Source organism: Falco peregrinus, chromosome 8 (genome assembly GCF_023634155.1).
Source record: "Falco peregrinus isolate bFalPer1 chromosome 8, bFalPer1.pri, whole genome shotgun sequence".
NCBI lineage: Eukaryota > Metazoa > Chordata > Aves > Falconiformes > Falconidae > Falco > Falco peregrinus.
In genome coordinates, this window is record NC_073728.1 from 25,448,325 (window position 1) to 25,463,569 (window position 15,245).

The 15,245-nt window shown below is 37.2% G+C and overlaps 1 protein-coding gene across 4 annotated transcripts in view; it reads left to right on the forward strand.

Moving 5' to 3' along the window:
* Positions 1-15,245, forward strand: part of RBMS1 (RNA binding motif single stranded interacting protein 1) — a 148,870-nt gene that overhangs the window by 129,463 nt on the left and 4,162 nt on the right. For 2 of the 4 annotated variants that reach the window (XM_055811715.1, XM_005234335.4), the window contains exons 7-13: positions 5,216-5,322; positions 6,202-6,251; positions 6,344-6,437; positions 9,634-9,684; positions 11,831-11,941; positions 12,615-12,695; positions 13,921-14,005. In XM_055811715.1, coding sequence (XP_055667690.1) covers positions 5,216-5,322; positions 6,202-6,251; positions 6,344-6,437; positions 9,634-9,684; positions 11,831-11,941; positions 12,615-12,695; positions 13,921-13,998 — 572 coding nt within the window. In that variant the 3' untranslated portion in view covers positions 13,999-14,005. Of the gene's footprint in view, positions 1-5,215; positions 5,332-6,201; positions 6,252-6,343; positions 6,438-9,633; positions 9,685-11,830; positions 11,942-12,614; positions 12,696-13,920; positions 14,006-15,245 lie in introns of all 4 variants that reach the window. The other 2 variants (XM_055811714.1, XM_005234334.4) reach the window with 1 other exon arrangement.

Here is a 15,245-nt window from a genome sequence, read left to right on the forward strand (position 1 = left end):
TCTGTTACATGTTTTTGTAATAGCTTGTTCTGATTTTTGGGCTATGACTTCCTGTCCATTTCTCTCAGGACTTCGATTTTTGTATTTCATTCTGTTTTCAGCTGTGTGTTTATTACATGATTGCTATAATCTTGAAATTACTTTTGCATGTAGTTTTACTTTCCTTTTTAAAGAATTATTATTTTAGTGAATAATGTGATATTTAAACCTTCTCCTGCAAAACACCAACTCCATGACATGAGCCGGAGGAAACAGAGACTACACTAATATAAGGAACCAGGGCACAGAAGATGAGTAGTGAGGACAGAGCAGCATACTTAGCCTCCCTCCCCTAAAGATGATTCTTAAATGTTTGCTCGCTTTTTGTCTTGTGTTGGACCTGTAACAGTAGTAGAAATGATCTGCTGGGCAAAATCATGAAAAGTATCTCCTCCCTATCACAGCAGCATGCAGCTGCTTGATGATACATGAGGATAATTATATAAATAATTACATAAAGCAGTTGTGCTGTAGAATACATAAGGTGTGTGTAAGTCCGAGTGTATTTGTGTCTCTTACATTTAAAATGAAAAATATAGAAGCTAAAAAGTTACGTAAGTTTTATGCCTGTTATATAGGCTTTATGGATTATTTATTACTTCTTTTACTGAAAATAACTTAGGTGATTTTGTTTTAATGGGTGTAAAGGTAGAGAGCATTTTTGCTGAGCAGCCCATACCGTTTTTACTTCAGGAATGGTGGTTGTGGCGATGGTCCAAAAATCATAGGTGATCCATGACCCACCCTCCTCTTCCCACTAACGGTGAAGATATTGGTCACTCAGATTCTGTTTTAGGGAGGAAACTGAAGACAGGTGTGAGCGCCCTGCTCCTGCCTGTGTTCGTGGTTGTAGACTAGGAAGAGGTCTACCAGGTATGGTAGACAATACTGTTTGGAGTGATTCTGATCATGGACATCTTTGTAGTGCAGGACAGGAGTGAAAATGGAGCCTTGAAGTAGTTACTTTGTGGCAGGTTTTTTTGAGAGTTTTCTATTTGCTTACCTTCACAAAATGTTCAGCACTGAATATCTCTATATAGTGAATTTGAGCTGCTTGACCATAAACTCACATTTCTTAGTTATCTGTCACAGATCCTTTAGAAATAATCCGTGAACCACAGTCTGGAAATCACTGCTAAGGGGTATCAAGAGGTCACAGTGCTGGTATTAACCCTGATTGTCACACTGAAGGCAGAAGGAACCAAGATTTTACACATTAGATCAAAGATTAGAGGCTTTTTACTGCTCTAATTCCCATCATTTGTAACTGCTGCTTAGTTTTAAGAAGCAACATTGGAATAGAAAAGAAAAATACTACTTACAACCACTCAAAAACATACTCCTGTGACAAATTGTTAAACCTTGTGTAAGTTATTAAATAAATGTAACCCTGAGCACTGCATTTAAGTGAAGGTTAGGATGGTGAAGAGTATATATTTTGTTTCGCTTTAAAACATATAAAGCTACTGAGATCTTGTGTGACACAACTTTTTTTTTTAATTTTCACAGCTCTGGGTAAAAGTTTCTAGCTGTACAGGTTTGCTCTATCATTAAAGTGATGTTTTAATGTGAGATTTTTTTAGTCCCATATGCCTTGTCATATTGCTAGAAAATAAGCAATGAATGTAACTAAAAGGTGCGGTTTAATTGAAAATAGATTAAAAAATACTATTTTAAAACCATTTTGTTGTATTTTTTAATATCTGAAAGCAAGGTTTATTGAAAAGTTGATAAAATTAACCATGTAAAGTCAAGTGTGTAAACACAAAGTCCAATGTAAGACCATCAATTTTGTTCTTGCATTTATAGTATCACCTGGTACACATTTGGGTAGACACTGAGTAAATGAAGACTGAATTCTAATGTACACATGTGCACAATGCATGTACAACAAGGAATTATTTACTTTCTGGACTAATACTGCATTCACAGCTTTCTTCTGTAAAAACGTTAGCCCTAGAGGAGGGTGATTCGGGGCAGGAGGAGATGGTCAACACTTTTCGCAGTCAGGTTTTAAAGCAGTGACCTGTTGAAGCACGGGAAGGCTCATGGTTACAGAATGTCTCCATAGCAGCAGCTCAACAGGCATCTACAGACCATTGAGAGTGTCTGCTGGTTTTCATTAAGTGTCAGTAACATGGGCATTTTAAACGTGGTGTCTTAGCTGCAGAAGCGTAAGTCCACTGTAAATTGTAGCCTTTTACATCAGCTTGCTCTTAGCTGTGAATGCAACTCTGAATAGTTACGCTGTGCCACTCTGTCTTGCACATACAGACAAGTCAGTGAATGATTAATGATCCCCTTCATCACTGGCCCTGCACACTTCCCAACAATTAAACAATAAAAATTACTCTCCCTTTCTTCTGGACCAGAAAAAAGATTGCCTGACTGAAAAAGATTGCTTCACTGGTCTGTAGGGCTTGTTGGAGTGTTTTGGTTTGATAGATATATATGCACACACATTTGTATGTACAAGAGAGAGAATATCTTACGTATTTGTGAAAAATATGAGGAAAGGTAAGCTGAAGAAATAAATTTCAGATTTGATTTTGAAGAGAGGGCTACATTCATTCTTTGAGGGGGGGATCAAAAGATCATACTTGGCTCCCATGAAGGTTTATCTCCTTCTCATGACCCTCCCTCTGATGACCATCAGTCATTGTGTTCTTGAAGCCGCGAATGCAGTACTCCTCAGGTCACATGTATGGAAGAGCAGCCAAAAATTGCAGTTAGGCTTTCGATTGTGGCAGTCCCCACTATCAGCATTCAGATCTTGAACTGGAATCAAGGAAGGCAAATGCTACAGAGCCTTCTCACAGCAGTTGGCAGTATTAAATAGACGGTCAGCTTCAGGGTTTTTAACGTGAGTTGGAGCTTTCACAGCATTTGGCTTCATTTATGGACACAGTGAGGAGCAAGAGAAGCTGGAAGGCCAGAAAAACAAGGATTCCCATGACCAGATCTGTGTTCAGTAAGATAGAGCACTAACTTCAGGCAAATCACAAATTAATGCCCTTTGAAAAATTTTTTTCATTGCTGCAGGTTTTGGATATTGCATATGAAAATCCAATACATGTGAATAGTTCTTGTTCCATTTTTTCTTCCTTTTTAAATTTGTCAGGAGAACATTTCCAATGCACCACAGATGTTTCATCATTTAAAATTAAGTTGTTTTCAGTTACCTACTGACAAAAAAAATCCTACTTATTCTTAAAGTAGATTTTAATGAACATTTTACTGACAGTTGGACAGGTTTACTCTGACTTTTTAAAAAAACAATCACTGTCTTGAGGCAATAATAGGAAATGTAAGCATAAATAATGCTTTCAGAAAAGTTTTGTGCAATTCACTATGGTGATTTTTGATGAAAGTATAATGCAGCTTTAAATAAAGTATTTACGACCGATGAGTGCTATAATACAGAATCACAGGGTTAGAAATGTTTTGGTATTTTCTGATGTCTTTATAAGCAGTTCTCATGCCAGTTTCTTTTGACTTCATCCAAAAATTTCTGGTGTATATTTTGGAAGTCACACATGCTTCCCACAATACTAGATGGTTTGAAATAGTTTATAAGTAGCCAGAGATAGTCAACGTGGGGAACAACCTTTATTTTCCATTTAAGACAGTTCTGTGTTTGGATCTCAGCTTTCCCTTTCTGATGATTTTTTTTCTTTTCCTCACTGTGTAAAGTCAGTCAAAACAATTTCAGACCAGAACCTGACAGTTTTACCCATATTGACTAACAACATCCGATATTAACTCCTCTTCTTTCAACAGAACTGAATGATTAAAATGTTGTGTGATATGACCAAAGTTGTTGAGATCTATCTTATATAAAGTAATGTCAAATTGTCCATCAGCAAATTGGTATAATAGCTTTTTTTTCAGTAGAACCGGAGCTAGTGTTTTAGGTATGCCACCCAAAGCCAGGGATGACTTGGCCATTAGTGCTAGTTTTGTGCCAGTTTCAAAAGTCAAGCTTTTTGCCAGGTTATAAGTCTCTGAGGTTTTCAATACCAATCACCTTTCGTAAATGCAGACAGAGTAAAGAGCACGTCAGCACTGGCCATGGTTATACTATTAGATTTTGTTGCACGATACCGATACGCTAAAATTTTTCTTGGGGTTATTTTTTTGCGGGTGTCCCTCCCACTCCGTGTGTTTACTCTGCAGTTGGCAACTTGCATGTTTTCAGATCCAGCCGTGTCTCATGAAGGTGTTTCTAAACAGAGAATGACTGGAGGAGTATCATGGTAAAGCTTGGACAGCTCATGTGTCAGGAATTATTGGCAGAGGAGTGTTCACATCCAAGTCGTAACAGTGCTTCCACCCTGTGATTAGGGAGGGTGTGGTTGATGTAGCAGAGCTGTGCTTCAGCCATAGGTACTCAGAAACTATTGCAGTTGAAGGTAGTACCATGGAAAGAATACTGTGCAAACTTCTCTTTTTCGTTGGTTCAATTTTTGCATTAAAAATCAGACTCATGGTCAGGATTATGTTATGCAAAAAAAACCCCCAAGTACAGTATCATACTATTTCATGACCGTATGCAAAAAACAAGATAAAAATCTTGAAGAATTTCTGGTTGCATTGTGTGCTCTTTTTAGAACAGAGATAAAAAAGGAACGGACAGCTGTGGCGTTTTTTCAGTGCAAGGTGGCAGGAGAAAAAGGTTCCTGCTCCACCCTGCTGTCCTGCTGGTTAAAGTAAGTGGAGGTATTGTGCCAGCTCTTCTGGCTATTCTGGATGAGCAGAGAAGTTTAAGATTTGGGACAATACTGAAACCCTCACAGGGTGGGGGGAATATATTAAAGACTTTTGGCCAGATTTATTCTCGACTCTCCTTAGATGTGCTTCCTAAGAGGCTCAGAATTCAGATGGCACTTCTCATTCATCCCCAGACCAACAGACATATACTTGGGATATGCAGACCATGTTTCTTTCCAACAGGTTTTACAGCAGTAGTTTAAAATCAAAGATATAAGGCATTCCAGATGCTCTGTTCGTGTGTGGCAGCTGTCTTTGTGCTATGCAGAACAGCCGTTGATGCTGTAGTATGAGTCCGTGTTATTTAAAAGTCATATTGGGAATATAATTTAAAACATGTACTTCATTTGGAGCACTCAGCACCTGTGTATGAATGCTACTTCAACTAATGTTTCTTTCTTCTCAGTTCCTGCAGAACCTTTATTGTGCAAGTTTGCCGATGGAGGACAGAAAAAGAGACAGAATCAGAATAAATATATACAGAATGGAAGAGCATGGCACAGAGAAGGCGAGGTGAGACTTGTAAGTCCTCCCTTCAAGCTTTAGTGTGGGTGTACAATAATGAATAGTTACGAAAATGATAGGCATTGAGACTTCTTGGCTTGGCTCTTTGGCATATTAAAAATGTGCAAGCAACTCTTACCTGACAGTTTGCAACTCTGTGAAATACTTAACTGTATCTTTCTTAAGAGGAAAAAAGACAAAATGCAAAACACAAAATCCTGTCTCGTTCATGTGAACAGTAAAAGCTCCTTCAACTTAGTCAGGAATACGCCTGAGATATTTCTCATATTATAAAACTACCTGAACCATAACTTTATTTACATGTAGTAAATAATCCTTTGAGTTATGCAGCACTGAAATGCACATCATTTTCATAACGTTGCAATGTTATACTAATGCAGTGCAGCATTAATTTTTTTTAGTCACAGCTTTTTGAATCTTTAATGTTCAAGATAATAGTTTTGTAGGCTTACTGTGGTTGGCAAGCCTAGACACCTCATTTAGATGAGAGAAGAAAATTTGAATGTGTCTTCTGAAAAACAGCACTCCCCATTCATTCTTACAGTTAATATATTGTAGGCAACACCCTAACAGAATCATCTTCATGCTCTGCCTCTCTGACATACACATGTTCTCTTAGCCAGGTATTTCATAGATTGCATTTTGTTCCTCATAATGGGGACTTGGAAATGTGTGTTCATAGCCAGTATTGGTGACTCTTTTCACTATATAATTACTTCTGTCAATTAACCTTTCCATAACTTATAGTAATAAAGTATTTCAATACGGATTTTCATTTAAAAATAATACAACTAAAGAAAGAGTAAGAGAAATTTACAATCCAAATGAATTTTGCCAACTCTTTCTTTGCACTTTTTTTTTTTAAAGGCTGGAATGACACTCACATATGATCCAACCACAGCTGCTTTGCAAAATGGGTATGTTAAATAATGGCACACTAAGAGAAAAATGTTTACATTATGAAAGACGCACGGAACTGACATTTAATAAATATTTCTGCATTTTTTAGATTTTATCCATCACCCTACAGTATTACAGCAAACAGAATGATCACTCAGACATCTATTACGCCATATATTGCTTCTCCTGTTTCCACATACCAGGTTTGTATTTAGAACTTAGTAGCTGAAATGGTTCATCAGAGCTTATGTTTATTTATCAACGGCTACATCTGGTTTTATGAATTCTCCAATAATGTTTCATTTTAATGAAGTGGCCTCTTCATGCTGAACAGCATGAAAATGACAGCCTTAAAAACTAAGAGTGTGTTTGTTTCGGGAAGCACAGCAATTAAATAAGTGGTGTCTTGCAAAACAGTCTCTAGCTTGTGCTGATGGCTAAGTTATTTGTAACCACTTCTGCATTTCATGTATCATTTTTCATTTTCCCACAGTCAAGTTCTTTTAATGTCAATAATATATCTTTAAAATTATTATTCTTTATTTAAAACCCTCTTGACACAATGAAATTCTGTTTCAAAGCTCTTTCTCCATGCTTTTTGAACTTTTCTCCAGATTGTTTCAGGGCAGGGGGGAAGCTCAACAATATTGTGTTATGTAGTTGTACTAAGAAGGACGCAAAAACTTGCTTGACATTAGAGAAGGAAATTTGAAAAAGAGTTCAAATTACATTGGCATTCAAATTCAGTGTTTTTGCATTAGGAATAAAGCATTTAATAGTCTAGAACAGTGTTTCTAACCCAAAAGTTACTTTATTTTGAACAATAAATTAAAACATGAATCATGCACGGTTTTTTTTTGTTTTTAGAGCCCAGTCCAAAGCTTCCTGAAAAGGAATTTTGATAGGTGTCATCTTGAGTCCCCACTAAAGGTTATTGACAAACAGTTCAACATGCTGCAAAATGATGTGGAACAGTTTTTGTACTTTGAAATAAATCTCTTAGGAATGCTCGGGTTTAGGGCATCATATGTTTCGGTTTACAAACAACTTGCATTTAATGCACTATAATTACTACTTGAGATGTGGCAATTATCTCAGCGTAAGCTAAATGATCATCTCTTTTGGCATTTTACTGTTTAACACATAGATGAAGTAAACATCGGTGATTCGGGTCATAAATAACCCAAAGTAAATTTGGAAAATTCTTACCTCTGTATGTCAGAGAAAGGAGAAGAGGCTGTTTGCTTTTTAGTGAGAGAGACGTGCTGAGTTTTCTAGCCTACTGCGGGTGAAAATGAATACAGAAGGCTATGCAGAAAGCATAGGGAAGGCTAACAGAGCATTCCCTCGCAGAAATTTCCATGTACCCTCCCGTTCCAGGTGAGAAGAATGAGGAAGAATTGTCTAATATTAGTTTGGAGGTCTAACACCTTCTTGCACAAAGAAAGCATTATATAGGAGTTAAAACAGTGTACTCTGGAGTAAAGGGCAGCTGGAATAATTTTGTATTAATTTCAGAGGTGACTTATGCAATACAGTGTTTGCTCTTGGCAGACAGTGCTACTACTCTGTTTTTCAGTATATTGGATCATTCCGCTCTGTACAGCAATACCTCAAAAATTACAAGTTCCTACCCAGAAAAATATTCCGGTAAATTAGCTGCTATTCTTTATTAAAATATAAATTATTTATCAATATAAGACTTTCAGATATTCAGAATCCAAGTAAAAGTTGGAAGTTGGCATGGAAACATACTTAGGAATATAGTAACATTTTTCTGGGCTTATTGAGATAGGCAGACCACAAAATTATATGTTTCCAGGAATGTTGTTACCAGGATTTCAATATACGTGGCATGGAGCTTAAATTATTGTGGATGGAGTTATTAACATCATTATGCTTAAAGTGCTACAGTAATAGGAGTTGAAAATTAAATTGAAGTATTCTGTACTGGAGAGGAAGGAGGTTCTTGGCCAGAAGAGTTTCACAATTTGGATATTTGTCACATCATCATTACTGATCCCTTCTCACTGAAACCTGCAGCATTCTGTCATCTGCACAACAGGACATATCACAAGAGCATGATTTATTTATTTTTTCTTTGAGGCATGGTATAACCTGTTCCTAGATTTATTCTTATTAAAGGTAAACAAATTTAATAAAGTTTTGGCTAGAGTTTGTTTCTGCAACTCCTGTATACCTAAATGACAGTACAAAGCCAGTTACTATCTTAGTATGAGTAGATTAGCCAAAGCTTTAGTCAGGCTGTACCAGTATTTTTGCCAATAAGGTTTTGCCTGAGGAAAGGGAGGGTTCAAGTGTTTTCCATTTGTTAATTCCTGTTTGCTCCTTTTCTGATTGAAAAAGAGAAAAAAAAATTACTCTGACTTGAAAGTCAGTAGCAAAAGGAGGGAAGAAATATTTCTATTTTGCACAAAGTACCTCACCTGGATTTTTTTCAGGACTGTTTACCTGTCCTGTTCACAGGACTCTGGGAATGATGGTAGAGGTGTTTAAGGGACTTTAAATGTCCGGCAGCAGCAGTGAGTCAGTTCTGTATGTGCGGTACAGGTCAGAATCCTCCCTTATCCTATACACCTACAGGAGGTGGGGAGAAAATGTTTTCATTCTTTTAATATTTCTTGCAGCAGGCTTTTACAAAGAGCTGATGCAACCAGGTCTTTTTAACTAGGGTAACCAGATAACCTATGAGTTTACCTTTTACTCTTTTTACTTTACCTTGTCATGCAAAGTTAGGCATCCTACCTCAGTTTAAGTATTTGGGTAGTCAGTGTTTTTGGAGAGAAAACATGCTAGTTGCAAGAGCAGGAACAGTCTTCGCAACCTTCTGCTCTTCCTATGCTTTGGGAATCATGTACTGCAATGTCTTGGAGAAGAACAATTCTCCTAAATCTTCCCCTTGTTCCTGGAACAAGATTCCAGCAGAATTCTTGGTTTCTTTTTCCCTTGTGAAAATTCTATAATTTATTTTATTCCAGTCACACTAGAAGGCAAATGACACTATACCTTCTGAGATTCCAATTTTCCTCAAAGGATTTTCAAAGGCAGAAGGAGATGCCTCCTTTTTCAACACAGCAGAAATCTGTCATGCATCTGTTTGAACTCTTTCAGTGTACTCAGACCTGACCTAAAAACATAGTGTACTGTTCTTGAAGGTATATGTGATATATTGTCTCCAAATCTCATTTCTGATTTACAGGTAAATACCCTTTTCACAAAAATCAATGTTGCTTCACAGAGTGAAGTAATTGCATTTAAAAGTGAATAAATAAGGAGTGTGCTTGTAAACATGATTTGTTAAGGTATTACTATATCTCAGTTGGAGTATTCAGGACAAGAATGACAAAAATGAAAAATAAAATACTGATTTTGTTCTAGGTTCAGAGTCCTTCTTGGATGCAGCCTCAACCATATATAATGCAGCACCCAGTAAGTTTTTATTCTTCTCCATTGTTGTGTTACTGATTGTATAAACACTTCACAAACTTTAAACAACAGGAAATAGGCCAGTTCCTGCCCAATTACTTCCAGAGTTTTGACAATTACATCATGATTAAGTCATGGATCAAAATTTAAAAAAGAAACAAAGATAGTAACCTGAATTGGGGCCTTATTTTATTAGGGAAAAAAGAAAGCTGCCTTCAGGGTATCGAGGTGATGAGGACGGTTACCTTAGTTACCCAGTCAGCATCCTGAGGAAACTTTTTTTTCTTTTTTTTTACCCTCTTCTTTATTTATTTTATTGAAATGAAAAGCTCTTTGCAAACACCAATGTTTTACATACTGTTTACCCATCAGGGGCTGGAACTGAAGACCCAAGGTTTTAGAATGGACCTAGAATAGTTCAGACTGGGTAATTTGTGAAAGACAGATGTATGTAGTGATATAAATGACATTATGGGCACTGACTTGAGAAAACCTGCATAGCTTGTTCTGGCTTCTCTGCTCATTAGTAATGCTAGTCTCCCTACACTTCTGGCTGTGGCATCTGTACCAGACTGTCAGGCATTCTAATCTATACTCTCCCATGATATTTTGCTTCTTATCTGTGTCATTTACCAATTAAGTACCATTATATCTGAGACTTACTAGGTTTCTTGAGATCAGCATTACAAATAATAACAAGTGCTTTAATATATGGGCTCCTATAGTTAACAAACAAGTCTGTTTCCAGATATAGAAAGGATATTGTCTTGACTTTAATTAACCTCTCCATGCAGATTATAGAATGTAAATCTTCCTGGCAGAACATTTTCTTCTTGTGCATGCAGAGAAGGTGATACTGAAGGCGCTCTCACACACTTAATTGTTGTTGTATATGTTTTTCAATGTTAAACACACACACGCTACAGGTTTTAACTTTTCTCTCTGTCGAGACAGGCTTTCGTAAAAAATCACCTTGCAAATCATGCTGTGAAGGACACAGGTTGATATGTTATAATGCTATAAGGTGCATTAGTTTCACAGGTGTACAAGATGAGATTTCACAGCTGAAAAAGAGCCTCTAGATTCCTGACTTAAGTTCAGTTTTGACCTGTGTGAAGACTTGTGCTGTCTTCCTCATTTGCTTTGCAGAGAAGCCTGCAGTCTGCAGACAGGAAATTCTTTTAGTGTTTGATGTGCCTGTGACTCATTTCATCTACGCTGATCACATGGTTGTTTTTCCAACTATATTCTGTACGGGTTTTTTCTTTTCTTTTTAAGGATTATTTATTGATCCAAAATACTGGCTTTTAGTACACTGCAATTATTTCTGTTAGTTTTGAGCTTCCATCAATTTTAGTTGACACTTCTGCAAGCATAAGTCATACAAAGTATTTGGAAAAGAAAAGGGTTTTTGTAGAACATGGTTGGTAAAATGAAATTTGTTGATAACCTTCCATTTCAGATAACATAAAAAACCTTGCAAGTGTGCCCTCCATATTTAGCAATCTGAAGTGTTTAAACATTTGATATATACTTTTAATGAAGTTAACAGAATGGTACAGGAGTAATAGAAGGGTCGTCACAGTAGCCAGCATTTAGACAAAGAATCAGCATTGCTACCCATTCTTCTAAAATCTGTGTGCTAATGAAACCAGCCATTAGGTAGGGCAGCTGTCTTGGGTGTGAACATCACATGTGACAGGTAGAGTTCTCCTAAGACAAATGTTCCTCCAAAGCTTCCATTCCTAAAGGTGAGATAAAAGTTTCTTCCTGAAGCCTGAAATTCCAAAGCTTAAGGAAATGAATTGATACCTGGTAACATGTGCAGGTTTTTGCTTTAAAATTAGCATTTGGTTCAACTCATGGTTTATGAAGTGTCTTCAGCAGGTGTCTTAAGTGCATTGTACGTCAGCATATTCAGTAGGAGGTCAGTGCAGTTCTTACCCCATTACCAAACTGTGCAAAATGCATCTGCTCGAGCAGAATATTCAGAATGCCCCAGACCTGCTTCCTGAGTCAGTGCCTGGGATCGAGGAGGGGTTTTGTGGTGTATCGCTCAGAAGGACAGCCCATACTTAGGCTCTTGAATCAAAAATGTAATTAAAATCTGCGTGTTGCCGCAACCATTTCTTTCTTTCTGTTTTAATAGGGTGCTGTACTGACTCCCTCCATGGACCACACCATGTCACTACAGCCTGCATCAATGATAAGCCCTCTGACACAGCAGATGAGTCATCTTTCATTAGGCAGTACTGGAACAGTATGTAGCAATTTAATACAAAATAGAACTTACACAAGTAGAAAAAACTGTGTGTAGATCACAGTACGCATGTGCAGCTTGCAGGGAGAAAATAAGTAATCCTTTAAGTAGTCTTTCATCCAATAAAATATTAAAACCTATCTCTTTTTAAATCATACTCAGAAGTTTTATTCAGTCTGTTAGCTGATCAGAAATTGGAAATGAGTAAATAAAAATAGATCAAAGTAAATGAAAGGAACCCAGGAGGTAACTCCAGAGTTGTATTGAAAAAGAAAAAATAGTTGTTTTAACTCTTCAGGAGATCAGAGTTGCAGAAAATTATACAAAGTGTGGAACAGAAACTAAACCAGAAGACATGCAAGCTAGCTTCTAAATGGAAATACTCTTCTTCCCTGAGCAAATAGAAATAAAAGAAAGAAAAGGTGACGATTGAGATTTACAGAGAAGTAAATCCCATTACCTAGTCTTTGAAGTCTAAATTTGAGTTTTGTCAAAACAGGTATCTCACTTTTCCAAAAAGACTATTGATTTCAGACACAAAGGTCTTTCCCTCATATACATTGCTTTAGGGAAACAGTCACTATCTATTAAACAATATCATGATAGATATTTTGAGTACTCTTGGATTTACATTGGGCTTTAACTCAATTTAACGGACTCTCTGTCTTTCTAGTACATGCCAGCCACAACAGCTATGCAAGGAGCCTACATACCCCAATATACACATGTTCAGACAGCAGCGGTTCCTGTTGAGGTCAGTATATTTTATAAAAGACCAGAGGTAAGAGACATGAATAGGATATTAGATATTTTTTTTCCTAGGAAAACCACTTTTTAAAGCCTAACATTGTAACTGTGAATTTTCTGTGGATACAAAGTATATTAAAACTATAAAGTGTCATTATTGTAAACTAACATAACTAGTACTGTAACAAAGAATGACATGTAGTTGTAGCACTACAGTACTTGGAGCGCTTGGAGCAGTCTTCGTAAGAGTGTAGCTCAGGTGAACTTTGTGGTTTTTGAAACCTAACTTCTAATAGGAACAAGTTGGTCTTTCATTTAGTTCTCCTGTGAGCAAAGTTCTCTGCAAACAGACCATGATTGTAACTTTTTGAAGAGGATCCCAATTTTACCCTGGCGTCTCAGGATACCATGCACATTTGCCTAATAAACCCCTCTACAAGTCCAGTTGAAGAGCATAACTAAATGGTAGACAATAGTTTGTCTGCTGTTTTGACTTACCTTACACCCTTTCATAGATCAGTATTTCCTTAACAGAGGAGCTGGACAAGGTATGCTGCAGCTCTTGTGTGCAGAATGAGTGCGAGACAGGCTCTGGAAGAGACTGTAGGAAAAAACATTTTGTTTCAAAGTCTATTTGTCCAGAAACTCCAGAAATTGTTTGGTCCAGTTCATGCATCTGCCCGTGTGGGTTGGAAAAGGAATTTAGTAATTAGCTGATTGCACTGTTGATCAGAGCACCGTCAGCTGAATGAATTCCTTGGTTTCTGGGCAGGCTGCATGTGAAGTCCCAGCTACAATTATTTGTGCTGCAGTAGTGCCAGTTGCAGCATGGTACTCAAATTGATAGTGTTTGTACATGTGGGCAGTAGATCTTGTTCTTCTCCCTGCCCCTCAAAAGGACAGGGGCAGAATGCTCTTCTGCATTTGCAGGTAGAAAATACACTAGCAGTTATTTGCTCACTCTGCATATTTATTTCTATAATGTCAAAGGTTTGTGGTTTTTTTTAGTTGTCATCAAAGTAGCTGAGGAAATACAAGGTTTTATTTCTCTGTTTGCTGAAATTTAAATCATTGCGAAGTTAACACCTCAAGTTTGGAATACCCCACTTGAGAAATGTTAGAAAGACTTCAGATTTGAAGACTGTTAATTGCATGGGTCACACAGAAACACAGATTGCAGATAATGCTGCCTGATTTTGTGTCTCACATCTTGTCTTAATTTTTGTTTTCAGGAAGCCAGTGGTCAACAGCAGGTTACGGTAGAGACGTCCAGTGACCATTCTCCATATACGTATCAGCAAAATAAGTAACTGTGAGGTAGGGTTCATCCTGTCACATGAAAGATGTGAATTCAAAGATGTTTTATTTCATAACTTACAGTACTCTGTATTGAAAATTTTTTTATGTCCTATAAATATAACACTGATAATATCTGGGGACAGACAGTGAAGTTAATTTGAACTTGGCCAGGAAAGGAAGCACAGGTTCCAAAAGTGAGTTAATGAATTATGAGTAATAGTGTTTTAATAATTTCTCTATAGCATAACTGGATTATGTTGGATTTTAATTTGTTCATCTTGGCAGCATGCTGTATACAAGAATAACAATGAATTAGTGCAAAAATATGAGAATCACAATGGTAAAGGGAGCTGTATTTATAGGTATAATATCCTCTAGTTCTGTGGTACATGTAAGATTTGGAAGCAGCTTTGCAACTGACTTACAGACCACAGGCAGGGGGGTGGTCTGGTAGGAATCCTTGCTGACCTTTTCCCCTGAAAACTTGCCTGCTCATCTTTTTTTTGAGGAAAAGGCTATTTGGTCCAGAATTTTATCTATTAATTTTTAATCCATGTCCTTGTTCAGCTCTAATTCCAGACTTCTACTTTCCTCCTTTAGGTTTCCGCCGGCTTTGCTTGCATGGCCTTTCTTTGCTAATGACTCATTAGTTTTACCCGAACTCCTTCCATGCAGAATTTTTGCTTTCTGTAGATTGCCATCCTTAAAATATTGTTTGCAGTAACCATTCCCTTTTCCATCCTCCATGTTTTATAATTCTGGAATTTAATTCTTCCTTTAACTCATCTTTTTCCGAGTGATTTGTAAGCCAGGTAACTTGACTAAATAGTTTTTTTTATCAGATTTTGTAAGACCTCATACTGAAAAATTCCATTCAGCTGCAATAACGTGCTAGAGGCCATCCTAAAAGGCTTTTTCTACAGCCCTCACAGCATTTATTAGATACTCAAAAATCATAATCGGTTATGTGCGAAGAATTCCTAATTGTATCATATTCTCCCTAAAATGTATAGATCTACCAGTACACACATTTTGGCATTACCTTTGATTTTGCAGGTCCGCTGTGCTGTTTGACGGCACGGCTCTCATCCCAGTTATTGGCATAACAACTTCTTACATGTTCAAGGATGTAAAGATAGAAACAAACCAATGGGGAAACTTTGCACGTTCAACAGATGGCACAGTCTGCATGGCATGACATATGACCTGTGTTTATTATTGTAGTCTGGCCAAATGCTGGTATCTAGAGAAAGCCCAC